The 15,542-nt window shown below is 40.6% G+C and overlaps 1 protein-coding gene, 1 non-coding gene and 1 pseudogene across 7 annotated transcripts in view; 2 read left to right on the top strand and 1 right to left on the bottom strand.

Moving 5' to 3' along the window:
- The window catches only part of SLC30A6 (solute carrier family 30 member 6), a 58,961-nt gene that overhangs the window by 34,790 nt on the left and 8,629 nt on the right, over positions 1–15,542 (top strand). For 5 of the 6 annotated variants that reach the window (XM_033176095.1, XM_033176099.1, XM_033176102.1 and 2 more), the window contains 3 exons: positions 4,720–4,822; positions 6,713–6,760; positions 9,334–9,402. In XM_033176095.1, coding sequence (XP_033031986.1) covers positions 4,720–4,822; positions 6,713–6,760; positions 9,334–9,402 — 220 coding nt within the window. The remainder of the gene's footprint in view (positions 1–4,719; positions 4,823–6,712; positions 6,761–9,333; positions 9,403–15,542) is intronic. The other variant, XM_033176098.1, reaches the window with a different exon arrangement.
- Positions 1,713–4,348, top strand: LOC117063060 (annotated as a pseudogene).
- LOC117063082 lies at positions 14,564–14,670 on the bottom strand. Its single transcript, XR_004428711.1, has one exon. It is a non-coding gene; the product is annotated as a U6 spliceosomal RNA (small nuclear RNA).

Here is a 15,542-nt window from a genome sequence, read left to right as displayed (position 1 = left end):
TCCATTTCTTTCGCTATTGTGAATAATGCCACTGTGAACCCGAGTGTACAAATACCTGAGTCCTTCCTTTTAATTCTTGTGGGTATATACCCAGAAGTGAAATTACTGGGTCATATGATATGATAATTCTGTATTTATCTAATTTATTTAATTTTTTATTTTTGTGGGCACATAGTAGGTATATATATTTATGGGGTATATGAGTTATTTTGATACAGGCATACAGTGCATAATAATCACATCAGGATAAATGGGGTATCCATCACCTCAAGGATTTATTTTTTCTTTGTGTTATAATCTAATTATGCTCTTCTTTATTTTTAAATGTACAATAAATTATTGTTGACTGTAGTAACCCTGTTTTGCTATCAAATAGTAGATTTTATTTATTCTAACTATATTTTTATATCCCTTAACCATCCCCCCACATCGCCCTAATATTTTAGTTTTTTGAAGAACTCTAGTGCATCCTTAAATATCCACTTTTCCTCCCTCCTCCCCTCTCACCACTCCCCAAGCCATTTCTAATTCATCTCCAAGCCTTGTGTAATTGTTTATTAATATTTATTTATTTGGCTGGATGCGGTGGCTCACACCTGTAGTCCCAGCAGTTTGGGAAGCCGAGGCGGCCAGGTCACCTGAGGTCAGGAGTTCAAGACCAGCCTGGCCAACATGGCAAAACCCTGTCTCTGCTAAAAATGCAAAAATTAGCTGGGCATGGTGATGCACACCTGTAATCCCAACCACCTGGGAGGCTGAAGCAGGAGGATCGCTTGAACCCAGGAGGTGGAGGTTATATATATATGAGACATACATGTATAATATATATCATGATATCATATATAATATATCATGATATAATGATGTATAATATATGATATATAATTATGACATATAATATATTATATAATTATAATATATCAATTATATCATGGTATATATTATCAACATATATATATATGTTATATTACCATATATATAATATAATTATATTACACAGAGTCCTGTGTAATCAGGCCCCTACCAACCTTACTAACCATCTATCTATTCCTGACCATTTGTGGTTTTATTGCTGGGTGATGGTTTTCATGCCCCTGCACATGCAGCTTTCACTTGCTCATCTTTGAAGTCTCTGCCCAAATGTCACCTTCTCTTTTTATATTTGGCCTTTCTGGATTATCCCCACCCCAGTAAGCCTTGTCACTCAATCTTTGGTGTAGCCATGGTACACTGTAGGCATTTCTGCCTTAGTGCCCGAAGTGCTTCATTATGTTTTTCACATGTGTATCTCCTATTATTTCTAGGGCAAGGATTGTGTCTCATTCACATTTCTATTCCCAGCATGTGGGAAAAAGTAGAAAAGAGTGCACAATCAGCTTTTAATTATTGGCATTTTGGTCTGTATTGTTGGTAGAACTTCAGCCAGTTTGAATTGTTGATGTTGGCTACAGTGTTACCATAAAAAATTCCTGGAGAATCTTACCTGGTGAAATTCCTGGGGAATTTGAACTTTTATTGGAAATAATTATCACTCACTGGAAAACTGATATAATTACTGATATATTTCATTAGTCTTTCTGTATCAAAAATTACTAGTTGAGTGACACGCGGCCAAGGCCTAGCGGCCACCCTGCCCCTACTTCCTTTCACATTTTCTCTGCCTGTAGGTGGTTGTGGCCACTGTATCCAGAGGGAGGCAGCAGTGGCCAGTAATGCCTGGGAAACTCCTCTGGGGGTACATTTTGGAACTGGAAGCACCCTTGGAGGAGTCCGAGAGCCAGAAGAAGGAGGGGCAAAAGGGTGTTATGGATATCACAGTTTCAGATAATGGATTGTGGACCTGTACTTCCTTTATATGGTTGTTAAGAAGATTGAAACAAGATATGCTGAAAGCACATTACACAGTGCTGGAGTGACAGAAGGAAGTCAAGGCACCATTAGGACTCAGATGAGAAATCAGGAACAAGAGAAAATGGTGTTACAGATTACCTGGATGCTCCCAAGATGAAAAAAACTAAAATGAAAGAGAAGCTAAATGGAGATACTGAAGGAGGATTTAATAGACTTTCAGATAAATTATTTAAATCTCGTAAGTCAGTAAGAAAAGATCTACCGAATGGAGATATTGATGAATGTGAAAAAAAAAGCAAGTATCATCCTTAGATAGTTCTACTCATAAATCAAGTGATAATAAACTAGAGGAGACCTTAACACGTGAGCAGAAAGAAGGCGCCTTCTCCAATTTTCCTATTTCTGAAGAGAATGTAAAACTTCTGACAGGTCGAAGTTCTGAATAGGAAACATCTCTCTTTCCTATTCTAGTTAAGACCTTTGGTCCTGTATATGAAGGAAAAGATTTAATAGCTCAAGCATGGACGGGAACAGGAAAGAAAGACATTCTCTTTTGCCATCCCGTTGATTGAAAGACTCCAGAGAAATGAAGAAACAGTTTTTTGTTTGTTTGTTTGTTTGTTTTTTGAGATGGAGTCTTGCTCTGTCGCCCAGGCTGGAGTGCAGTGGCATGATCTGGGCTCACTGCAAGCTCCACCTTCCGGATTCACACCATTCTCCTGCCTCAGCCTCCCGAGTAGCTGGGACGACAGGTGCCTGCCACTGCACCCAACTAATTTTTTTTTGTATTTTTAGTAGAGACAGGGTTCCACCATGTTAGCCAGGATGGTCTCGATCTCCTGACCTCGTGATCCACCCACCTCGGCCTCCCAAAGTGCTGGGATTACAAGCGTGAGCCACTGCGCCCAGCTCCGATTGGATCTTTCTAAACTGTGCCACGTTGTGCTTGATAAGTGGATCAAATGTTAGATTTAGGTTTTGCTGAACACGTTGAAGATATTATTCATGAATCCTACAAAACTGATTCTGAAGACAATCCTCAGACTTTACTTTTTTCTGCAGCTTACCGACAATGAGTATACAAAGTTGCAAAAAAATGCATGAAATCCAGATACGAACAGGTTGACCTTGTTAGGAAAATGACTCAAAAGGCTGCAGCTACTGTGGAACATTTAGCCATCCAGTGTCATTGCTCTCAGAGGCCAGCAATTATTGGAGATGTCCTTCAAGTCTGCAGTGGGTCTGAAGGGAGGGCTATTATTTTCTGTGAGACCAAGAGGAATGTAACTGAAATGGCCATGAATCCACACATAAAACAGAATGCCCAGTGTTTACATGGGGACATTGCACAGTCACAAAGAGAAATTACACTAAAAGGCTTCAGAAAAGGTAGTTTTAAAGTTTTGGTGGCAACCAATGTGGCTGCCCGTGGTTTGAACTTTCCTGAAGTTGACCGGGTGATTCGAAGTTCTTCTGAGGATATTGAGTCCTATAGCCATCATTCTGGACGCACAGGTAGAGCTGGACGGACAGGGATTTGTATATGTTTTATCAACCAAGAGAAAGAGGTCAACTAAGATATGTGGAACAAAAAGCAGGAATTACTTTTAAATGTGTAGCTGTTCCTTCTACAATTTATTTAGTTAAATCTAAAAGCATGGATGCCATAAGCTCTCTGGCTTCCTTTTTTTATGCTGCTGTTGATTTTTTCCAGCCATCAGCTCAGGTACTGATAGAAGAGAAAGGGGCAGTGGATGCATTGGCTGCAGCTTTGGCCCACATTTCTGGTGGGCCAAGATCTTTGAACCACGATCTTTGATCACCTCTGATAAGGGATTTGTGACCATGACTCTGGAAAGCCTAGAGGAAATACAAGATGTCAGCTGTGCTTGAAAAGAACTTAACAGAAAGCTGAGTAGTAATGCAGTGTCTCAGATTACCAGAATGTGCCTCCTGAAAGGAAATGTGGGTGTTTGCTCTGGTGTTTCTACAACTAAGTCAGAAAGGTTACAGGCAGAGTGGCATGATTCCGACTGGATACTCTCAGTGCCAGCCAAATTACCTGAAATTGAAGAATATTATGATGGAAACACATCCTCTAATTCCAGACAGAGGAGTTGCTGGTCAAGTGGCCAGTCGGGCTGGTCAAGTGGTCGATATGGCAGCCGGTCAGGTAGACAGAGTGGACAAAGGAGTCGCTTAGGAAGTCGACAAGGTGGTAAAAGACGAAGTGGGAATAGAAATCGATCAAAAAGTGGGAGCTACAAACAGAGTTTTCACTATTTGATGGTTAATCTACCAGTATGAGCTTGCCTATTTCTGCCTAATCATGTACATTATCCACCAAAAATTAGGTCATCATAGTTGAGGTATGTGTCTACTATTTGCAAAGAAATTGGTCATATTTTTTTAAAAAGTATTTCACAAGAATGGTTGTAAACAAATCTACTTATCCAGTTATACCTTTGAATTAAAAACCCTCCTTTTATTGTCTCTTTAAAAAAAAATTACCAGTTGAAGTTTTTTGTCTGTCTCAAGCAAAAAAAATATATTTCAGCTCTTTCTAGTTGACAGGTAGTTTGACCAAAAAATGCATAATGGAGAAATGTCCACATTTTTTCGTCATACCTCTTCCTGCTAATTAACATAATTATTAGTTATTTTTCCACTAAACTTTGACAGAAAAGAATTCTAAAAACTGGAGTTTTTTTCTTTGAAATGTTTCTTTGCGAGTAGTAGCCAATTGTGATAAAATTGTGTCCTGTTGCTCAGTCCTGTTGGTTTAAGATAATTAATGTTCAGGAGATTTAGTTGTAATATGCTCAGTGAGATATAAATTTAAAACGTAAAATTGTTTTTTCCTTTTAGTAATTACTTTGCCGTAGACACTGCCTCTGCTATAGCCATTGCCTTGATGACATTTGGCACTATGTATCCCATGAGTGTGTACAGTGGGAAAGTCTTACTCCAGGTAAGGTTCTTCTTCCAATGTGCGTGCTTAATGTTAGCCATGTTCTTCTACCAGATTAAAAAGTTGCATGTGTTCTTCCACCAGATTGTGAAATTTTTATTTTTTAGTTTAATTTAATTTATTATTATTTTTTTTTAGAGACAGGGCCTCGCTCTGTCATCTAGACTGGAGTACAGTGGTGGGATCTCGGCTCACTGCTGCCTTGACCTCCCAGGCTCAGAGGACCCTCCCACCTCAGTCTCCTGAGTAGCTAGGACTGCAGGCACACACCACCACACCCAGCTAATTTTTAAAAATTTTTGTAGGGATGGGCTCTCACTATGTTGCCCAGGCTAATCTCAAACTCCTGGGCTCAAATGATCCTCTTGCCACGGCCTCCCAAAGTGTTAGGACTATAGGCGAGAGCCATTGTGCCCAGCCATATTTTTTCATTACAAGAAGTTTTTTGGCAGGGTGAGGTGGCTCACACCTATAATACCAGCACTTTGGGAGGCCAAGGCGGGCAGATCACAAGGTCAGGAGTTCGAGACCAGCCTGGCCAACATGGTGAAACCCTGTCTCTACTAAAAAAATACAAAAATTAGCCAGGCATGGTAGTGTGCGCCTGTAATCCCAGCTACTCAGGAGGCTGAGGCAGGAGAATTGCTTGAACCCAGGAGGCAAAGGTTGCAGTGAGCTGACATTGTACCACTGCACTCCAGCCTGGGCAACACAGCAAGACTCCATCTCAAAAAAACAAAACAAAATGTTTTGTTAATGCCCTCCCTTTAACAGTACAGATAATGAAATTTTTAGTTACTGGAAGTTCCTGCTAGAAATGAAGTCAAACAATAATCTCTGAAATTCATATAGTAAGAACTTGATGAAAGTCCATTAGCCTGTAAAATAGGCACAAATCCTCCTGTATCTATAATGTGACAAAATCATAAATTTCAAATTATTATTATGTTTCAAGTGAAAACAATGTTACTTAAATTTTTTTTTTTTTTTTTTTTTTGAGATGGAGTCTCTGTCTGTTGCACAGGCTGGAGTGCAGTGGTGCTAAACTCAGGTCACTGCAACCTCCACCTCCTGGGTTCAAGCGATTCTCCTCCCTCAGCGTGCCGAGTAGCTGGGACTACAGCTACGTGCCACCATGCATGGCTAGAATTTTTGTATTATTAGTAGAGTTGGGGTTTCACTACACTGGCCAGGATGGTCTCAAATTCCTGACCTCAGGTGAGCCACCCACCTTGAACCTCCCAAAGTGCTGGGATTACAAGCATGAGCCACTGCGCCTGGCCTGAAATTTTTTTTAGATATTTATTTTCCTTCAGTAATGTGCTCTGGCTTTTGTGTAATCTGGTTATGACTATTTTATTATTTCCTGCCACTGAGTTAGTGAGACTTTAAAATTTCAAACTTAAAATTTTAAATGACACATTGCTACTTACTGAAATGATAGGAACACCCTGAGTAGAAAGGCAGTTTCCCAGGGCTAGATGTGCATGTAAGCACTGTGGTTTCTTCTGTCATACCCTTATGCCTTTTCCAAAACTTAAGGCAGTAGCTCCATCTCCAGAAACAATAAAAATAATAAGATAATAGTTGCATAGTGCTATGCCCTATACAAAATACTACCTTTTTAACCATTTCCCAAAGATTTTTTGTTGGTTGGTTGGTTAAGTGTTATTTATATTTTTATCTTATCTTCAAGATAGAAAAACAGGTATGGGCCAGTGGATAATGTTGTTCCACTAGTGGGGCCAGTTGAAACCTCTTTTCTCTAATGATAGGACACCTGTCAAAGCAAAGGCTAGCTTAAAATCCTTTTGGGGAGCGGGTTCAGGACCATTGTTGGCAAACTTTTTTCCTCCCCCGTTATTCATATTTTATTATATTTTTCCCCAGACAACACCACCCCATGTTATTGGTCAGTTGGATAAACTCATCAGAGAGGTAAGATGGAATAGTAAATAAAATCATTTTATTTTATATCGGAGAATTGAAAAGGTGGATACTTTTAATACTTTATTCACCTCTACCTAGAATTTTATTTTAGGGAAGTTCATGTTCTTCACAGTAACATGCTAGGAGCCATAATATAGTGGCAAACAGAAAAATATGAAAAATTGTTCAATTTGGAAATCAAATTCACTTGAAGTAAATGTGGAAGGTAATGGCCTAAGGACCAACCTATTATAAATGCTGTGATTTTTATTTATTTTATTTAGTTACTTAGTTTTTTTTTTGAGACGGAGTCTTGCTCTGTCGCCAGGCTGGAGTGCAGTGGCGTGATCTCAGCTCACTGCAAGCTTCGCCTCCTGGGCTCAAGCGATTCTCCTTCCTCAGCCTCCAGAGTAGCTGGGACTATCGGCATATGCCACCATGCCCAGCTAACTTTTTTTTTTTTTTTTTTGAAACAGAGTCTCGCCCTGTCACCCAGGCTGGAGTGCAGTGGTGCTGTCTTGGCTCACTGCAACCTCCGTCTCCCAGGTTCAAGTGATTCTCCTCCCTCAGCCTCGCGAGTTGCTGGGACTAGAGGTGCATGCCACCACACCCAGCTAATTTTCGTATTTTTAATAGAGACAGGGTTTCACTATGTTGGCCAGGCTGATCTTGAACTCCTGACCTCGTGATCTGCCCACATCGGCCTCCCAAAGTGCTGGGATTACAGGCGTGGGCTACCGCACCTAGCCCGCCCAGGTAACTTTTGTATTTTTTTTTTTTTTTTTTTTTTTTGAGATGGAGTCTCGCTCTGTCGCCCAGGCTGGAGTGCAGTGGCACAATCTTGGCTCACTACAACCTCCACCTCCCGGGTTCAAGTGATTCTCCTGTCTCAGCCTCCTGAGCAGCTGAGATTACAGGCGCCTACCACCATGCCCAGCTAATTTTTGTATTTTTAGTAGAGACAGGGTTTCACCGTGTTGGCCAGGCTGGTCTGGAACTCCCGACCTTGTGATCCACCCACCTCGACCTCCCAAAGTGCTGGGGTCACAGGCATGAGCCACAGCGCCTGGCCTAACTTTTGTATTTTTAGTAGAGATGGGGTTTAACCATGTTAGACAGGATGGTCTTGATCTCTTGACCTCATGATCCACCCACCTCAGCCTCCCAAAGTGCTGGGAATACAGGCGTGAGCCACCGTGCCCAGCCTGTTTTTTTTTTTGTTTTTTTGTTTTTATTTGAGACTGAGTCTTGCTCTATCACCCAGGGTGGAATGCAGTGGCATGATCTTGGTTCACTGCAGCCTCCACCTCCTGGGTTCAAGCGATTCTCCTACTTCAACCTACTGAGTAGCTGGGATTACAGGCTCTCACCACCACGCCTGGCTAATTTCTGTATTTTTAGTAGAGATGAGGTTTCACCATGTTGGTCAGGCTGATCTCCAGCTCCTGACCTCAAGTGATCCACCCCTCTTGACCTCCCAAAATGCTGGGATTACAGGCGTGAGCCACCATGCCCAGCCTTTGGTTGTTTTTTAAAATATATATATAAAAAGAGATGGGGGTCTCACTATATTGCCCAGGCTGGTCTTGAACTCCTGCCCTCAAGCCATCCTCCCATCTTGGCCTTCCAAAGTGCTGCGATTACAGGCATGAGCCACTGTGCCCAGTCAAATGCTGTGATTTTTTTTTTTTTTTTTTTTTTTAGGGGGTACGGAGTCTTGCTCTGTCGCGCAGTCTGGAGTGCAGTGCTGTGTTCTCTGCTCCCCACCAGCTAATTGTTGTACTTTTTCAGTAGAGACAGGGTTTCACCATGTTGGCCTGGCTGGTCTCGAACTCCTGGCCTTAAGTGATCTGCCCACCTCAACCTCCCAAAGTGCTGGAATTACAGACATGAGCCACCATGCCCAACCTAGACTTTCTTTTAAGTTGTTACAAATTTCCACCTACTAACCAATGAAGAAATAAAATAATGAACTATTTTGATATTAAAACTGTTTTAAACCTTTGATTATCAGTGTCACAGAGGCCACTTTTACCAGTATAACTAGCTACTACTCTCAACTAGTGAAGCCTGGCCTTGGGTATGTGTCCTGTGCCACTGTACCAGTGGGCTACACACAATATATCTGGCCTTGGAATTTCTTCTAGACTCACATCCAAACAACATCCTGTGTTGTGCAGAGCTTTGTTATAAGGGAATTCAGAGAAAGAAGTGATTGAGAAAACAAAAAAATTAAGTAAAAAATCTGATACCACAAAGTGCTAGATATAATAAATATATTCCATACTGATAAAATGAAAAGAACCATACACTGTTACATAAATTGGTGGGGGTAGGGGTGTAAAACTGAGCAGTGGAGACCTGATTCTGAAAGAATTGGGGCAAACAAGAAACTAGGAAAGCAAGGTCTTGGGTCAGTATGGAACAAACAGGAATGATGTCTTGAGTGGTCTAAGACTTCTCTTAGCTAATGAGTGTCCTTGTGCAGGATTTGGCTATGCCTGAGTCCGTAATGTGACTAAACTGCGTTGGATATGTTAAGTACAGACAACTGTGATCACCTCTTTTCTGTTTTTGGTTAGGTATCTACCTTGGATGGAGTTTTAGAAGTCCGGAATGAACATTTTTGGACCCTAGGTTTTGGCTCATTGGTATGTTCTTTTACATATGACTTTAGTTATAATTTAAAATATAGTCTTCCATTTTTAAAACTGAAAAAAAGTATTTCCTTAAAATTTTCTGGAGCCTTTGGATTCCTAGTTATGTTAAGCAGAGTCTAAAATGTACATGAATTCAATTACCTAATTGAGGGATTTTTTGTTGTTTAGAGACAGGGTCTCACTCTGTTGCCCAGGCTGGTCTCGAACTCCTTGCCTCAAGCAGTCCTCCCGCCTTAACCTCCCAAAGTGTTGGGATTACAGACGTGTAATCCCAACAATAGAAGACTTTTTTAATTTTTTTTCCTTCAAACGTGTTAATGGTAATAATACAAGAGTGTCCAGATAAGATAAAATTTGTAGTCAGTGTAATTCCCAAATAAGAAAATGTTTTAAAAAATTAGAAGTGCAATTGCTTTCTTTTTTAACTGCAGTTCTCATCTTGGAGAGTTTGCTGAATATTTTGAAGAACTACAATAACACAAAAATTTCATATTTTCTAATTCAGTTTGAACCTCCATACCAGGGAGATGTTTTTATGACACGGTTTTACTCGTACGTTAGGAATGATGAGGAAAATACAGAAAATGTAAAGCACTGTAATCTTATCTAAAGAAAACTGTTGTTGATATTTTGGTGTTTACACATTTATTTTCCTTAGAAAATGAGATCATGGACTGGGCACGACTCATGCCTATAATACCAGCACTTTGGGAGGCCAAGGTGGGCAGATCACCTGAGGTCGGGAATTCGCGACCAGCTTGGCCAACATGGTGAAACCCTGTCTCTACTAAAAATACAAAACTAGCTGGGCATGGTGGTGTGGCACGCGCCTGTAATTCCAGCTACTCAGGAGGCTGAGGCAGGAGAATCGCTTGTACTCAGGAGGCAGAGGTTGCAGGGAGCCAAGATCACGCCATTGCACTCCAGCCTGGGTTACAGAGTGAGACTCTGTCTCCAAAAAAAACAGGAAATGTTATCATGCTGTTTTATAATTAGCTCTTTTCATTTAATGAATTTATCATGAACAGTTTTCTATGTCATTAAATACTCTTCTACAGTATCATTTAAAAAAAATAGGGTTTGATTTTTCTAATATAGCACAAATTTATAGATAAGCAGATCAAAGCTGGTCCAGCAGGTCAGTGATGTTACCCACTTTGCAGTCTTTAGTTTCAGGCTATGCTTTTGTAGTGGTAAAATGGTTTCTTCACCTTCACCTTCCCCAGCTCTTTCCCTCTCTCATTATTTTGGATGTCTAAAATTTATTAGAAGAAAAACTTGAGACTGTAACATCCTCTCCCTCCTTACTGGGAAGGTGCCAAGTGACCAAAGTGTCAAGAGACCAAAGAATGACTTGGACAGGTCCAGCATGGCCAGTAGGTGAGTTTATTAGGACTTACCTACGGGGCACTCCTGGGAAGTAGCAGGACAGCTTTAGAGATCTACCCACCTCCCATTTCTAAGCTGCTTTTAAGCTAATTTTCTCGCTCTTTGCCTACTGTATGTATGTAATGAGACTGTTTTCCTCGGTAGGGTCTCAGATGCTCTCTCAAAGCTTTGGTTCTCAGGGTCGCTTGCTCCTCGACTGGGCACCATGGCTTTGGCTCACTGCCTGGCCTTCAGAGTTCAGTTGGCGGACATACACCCTCGAATTACCTGGTGGGAGACCCATCACACTATACTTCTCTAGTAAATTCTTTAGAAGGGGCCACTGGGAACAATATTCTCTAAATTCTTGAATGTTGAAAGCAGCTTGTGGACATTATAATTAAAAATTAGTTTGTCTGGATATAAACTCTTCAGTACACATTTGCTTCAAGTTTCTTAAAAATAGATTATCCCTTTTACTTCTGGCATGAAGCATTTCTGAGACAATGCCTAATAATAGTTTAATTTTTTTCCTTTTATATGTGACTTGATCTTTTTGCCTGGATGCCCAAAAGATTTTTTTTTAAGTTCAGTACCTTTACCAGACTATATCTTGGCATTGGTCATTCTGCATCAGTTATTTCAGGTATGCAGTGCACCCTTTCTTCTTCTTTTTTTTTTTTTTTTTGAGATGGAGTCTCGCTCTGTTGCCCAGGTGGGAGTGCCATGGTGCAGTCTCAGCTCACTGCAGCCTCTGCCTCCTGGGTTCAAGTGATTCTCCTGCCTCAGCCTCCCAAGTAGCTGGGATTACAGGTGCACACCACCACGCCCAGCTAAGTTTTGGTTTTTTTTAGTAGAGATGGGGTTTTACCATGTTGGCCAAGCTGGTCTCGGACTCCTGACCTCAAGTGATCTGCCTGCCTGGGCCTCCCAAAGTGTTGGGATTACAGGCGTGAGCCACTGCACTCGGCCCACAGTACACCCTTTCAATAATGCTGTTTCAAAAATAATTTTTTAAAACATTTAATTATAGTTCATAATATTTGCTCTATTCTCTTTCTTTGGTTTTCTTTTGTGGAAACTTCTGTTATGTGCATGTTGAACATGTTGGATCTTTGCCTTTCTTATTGTTATTTTCTCTCAAATTCTTATATTCTCTTAATTTCCTTTTGTTTTTTTTTTTTTAACCTTTTATGTCTCTTAAAGTATACCTGTATGTTTCCTTGTTTGTATTTATTCTGGGTAAGTCTTCATTTCTAAAGTGATCTTTTTTCTTGTATTATAATTGTCATCTCATTTCTAAGGTTTTCTAATTCTGATTTATGTTCTTGTTTTGTATCTTTTGGCTGGTTTTCTAAACGTAGGTTATAGTTTTTATCTGACGTAGTTTTATCTGTCTGGTGATCTTTTATAATCTGTTTTACAGTCTCCTTTTTTCTTATATAACTTTTTGTGGGATTTGACCCTCTCTCCTTTTCTGTTGCTCATTTTTATGTGAAGTTAGTTTTCCTGAACTTTAAAATTAGGAGTGGTTTAGGGTAGTGTGTACAGATTCATGCGTCTAGAGCTCCATCTTCTGATGATTTTGTAAAAGAAGAAAGTTTTTTATTCTGGCTTTGTTCCTCTCTGCCATTTTTACCTTTTTTGTTTTTTTTGAGACAGGGTCTCACTCTGTTGCCAGGCTGGAATGAGTGCAATGGCTTGATCTTGGCTCACTGCAACCTCTGCCTTCCCAGTAGCTGGGACTACAGATGCATGCCACCATGCCCAGCTAATTTTTGAATTTTTTGGTAGAAACAGGGTTTCACTATGTTGGCCAGGCTGGTCTCAAACTTCTGACCTCAGGTGATCTGCTTGTCCTGTGAGCCACTCTGCCCAGCCTTTTTTTTTTTTTTTTTTTTAAAGAGACAGAGTCCTGCCCTGTCACGCAGGCTGGAGTGAGTGGTACAGATATAGCTCACTGCAGTCTCAAATGTCTGGGCTCAAGTGATCCTCCTAACTCAACCTTCCCAGTAGCTGGGATTACAGGTACACGCCACCATGCCCAGATGATCTTTTTAAACTTTTTTGTAGAAACTGAGTCTTGGTGTGTTGCCTAGGCTGGTCTTGAACTCTTGGCCTTAAGCACTCCTACTGCCTTGGCCTCCCAAAATGTTGGGATTGGCCGGGCGCGGTGGCTCAAGCCTGTAATCCCAGCACTTTGGGAGGCCGAGACGGGCGGATCACGAGGTCAGGAGATCGAGACCATCCTGGCTAATACTGTGAAACCCCGTCTCTACTAAAAATACAAAAACTAGCCGGGCGAGGGGGCGGGCGCCTGTAGTCCCAGCTACTCGGGAGGCTGAGGCAGGAGAATGGCGGAAACCCGGGAGGCGGAGCTTGCAGTGAGCTGAGATCCGGCCACTGCACTCCAGTCCGGGCGACAGAGCGAGACTCCGCCTCAAAAAAAAAAAAAAAAAAAAAAATGTTGGGATTACAGGCACGAGCCACTGTGCTTAGCCCTGCCTTCCATTTTTATCTGAACCTCTTCTATCCTTTGTCTCAACTATACCACTCAGTTTGGATTTTCTTGCCATTGTTTCTTTTTGATATGGGGCTTTTTTCTAGAGGGCAGCTTTGCCTGGTTACTTTCAAGGACTCATAGGACTCAGACTATTGCAGCCCTTATTGCAGACCCAGTGTATCTGCCCACTGTTGAAATGTGCAAAACTCCTCCCAGTTTCAGCTGCTTTTCTCATATTGGCTGTCTTAGATTTCCATTAAGTCTTCTTAGCCGCTTTGGGGTTTTTAGGTCAGTCAGATGTGCTGTTGCTTCCTGCTGCACAGATTGTGTTACCTTGAAGGTCTCATAGCTTGTATTTGGGTTTTCATAGGGGTACTGGGTTACCTAGTTTTTTGTGGATATTGTCCATAGATTTTCAGTTTTGCTGTTTTACTTTCTTTGTTTTAATGGAAATATTTGAGGCAATTCAAAAACTGCCACCACTGCCACCACCTTGCAAGAATCCAACGTAATTTTTAGTTTTCTTAGTTTTACATTATCTAAATATGCCATAATTTATTTCATAAGTCCCTTAGTGAATCTTTAGATTATCTTCTATTTTTCCTATATTAACAGGTCTGGGATAAACTTTTTTTTTTTTGAGACGTAGTCTCACACTGTTGCCTGGCCTGGAGTGCAGTGGCGTGATCTTGGCTCACTGCAACCTCTGCCTCCCAAGTTCAAGCAATTCTCCTGCCTCAGCCTCCCAAGTAGATAAAAACTAGAAAGAAGCTATCTGTGAAACTGCTTTGTGATATGTAGATTCATCTCACAGAGTTAAAACCTTTTTATTGATTCAGCAGGTTGGAATCTCTCGGTTTGTAGAATCTGCAAAGGGACAGCTGGGATTACAGATATCCACCACCATGCCCCACGTCTGGCTAGTTTTTTGTATTTTTAGTAGAGACAGGGTTTCACTGTGATGGCCAGGCTGGTCCCAAACTCCTGACCTCGTGATCTGCCCGCCTCGGCCTCCCAAAGTGCTGGGATTACAGGCATGAGCCACCGTGCCCAGCCTGGGATAAACATTTTTATGGGATAATCTTTGTAAATATCCATGATTATTTCATAAGATTACCTTTTAGAAGTTTTTATAAATCAGAAAATATTCACTTTTTTTATGGCTTTTGATGCAGATTCCCAAATTGCCTTCTAGAATGCCTTTTAGAACTACACACTTTGAGTCTTATAGTTCATTTTCAACCATTCTTTCCTTTATTTTATTTTTTTAGATTAATTTTTAAAAATATGGAATGCTTCATGAGTTTGCATGTCATCTTTGCACGGAGGCCATGCTAATCTTATCTGTATTGTTCCAATTTGAGTATATGTGCTGCCAAAGTGACCACTTACTTACGCATTCTTTTAATTGTATTAATGACGTTAGATGGCTTATAAACACAAAGAATATAGTCATCAACTCAGAACTTGGCATCTAGAAACCACACCTATGAAGTCCCTGGTTAAGAGCCAGGAATTTAATAAAACAAACTTTTGAGCTACTAAAAGTTAATGTCACAAAAGCCATAGATTAATGCATGCACTGTGATTATAGGAGACTTTTCAAGTTCATACTCTGAAAATAGTTTCCTTATTTTAATTACTTTGATTTCCATATCTGACTGAAAGAGGATATGGCATCTTTAATACTTATGTAGTGACAACTGTGAATGGTAGTGGCAAAGGAAAAGGGAAAAATCAAAGATGACTTGATTTCAAGACATGGCTTGTCTGAGCTAAAAGTAATAAACTAGAAGTCAAATTCAAGGAATAGAGATATTTTCTCTGTCTCGTGATTGACAGTAACTCTCTTACTATTTTTCTGTATTTAGTATTTCAAGTCATAGATTCAGATGCATTGTAATTAAACAATTTGGCTAATTTATTTGCAGTTTATGTTTTGTAAGAATTTTTTTCTTTTTTGAAAATCTGTGTTTATTTAGAAACCAAAATGGGGTATCTGCTGGACATTTTATTTACTTTTATTTACTCTTTTTTTGAGACTGAGTCTGGCTCCGTTGCCCAGCCTGGAGTGTAGTGGCATGATCTTGGCTCACTGCAACCTCTGCCTCATGGGCTCAAGCCATCCTCACACCTCAGCCACCCAAGTAGCTGTGACTATAGGCATACACTATCACACCCGGCTAATTTTTGTATTTTTTGTAGAGATGGGGTTTTGCCACGTTGTCCAATCGGGTCTCAAACTCCTGAGCTCAAACGA

The sequence above is a fragment of the Trachypithecus francoisi genome, unplaced genomic scaffold, assembly GCF_009764315.1.
Source record: "Trachypithecus francoisi isolate TF-2019V2 unplaced genomic scaffold, Tfra_2.0 Lachesis_group17, whole genome shotgun sequence".
Lineage (NCBI taxonomy): Eukaryota > Metazoa > Chordata > Mammalia > Primates > Cercopithecidae > Trachypithecus > Trachypithecus francoisi.
The sequence above is the reverse complement of the archived record's forward strand: the minus strand, read 5'-3'. Positions and strand labels throughout refer to the sequence as shown.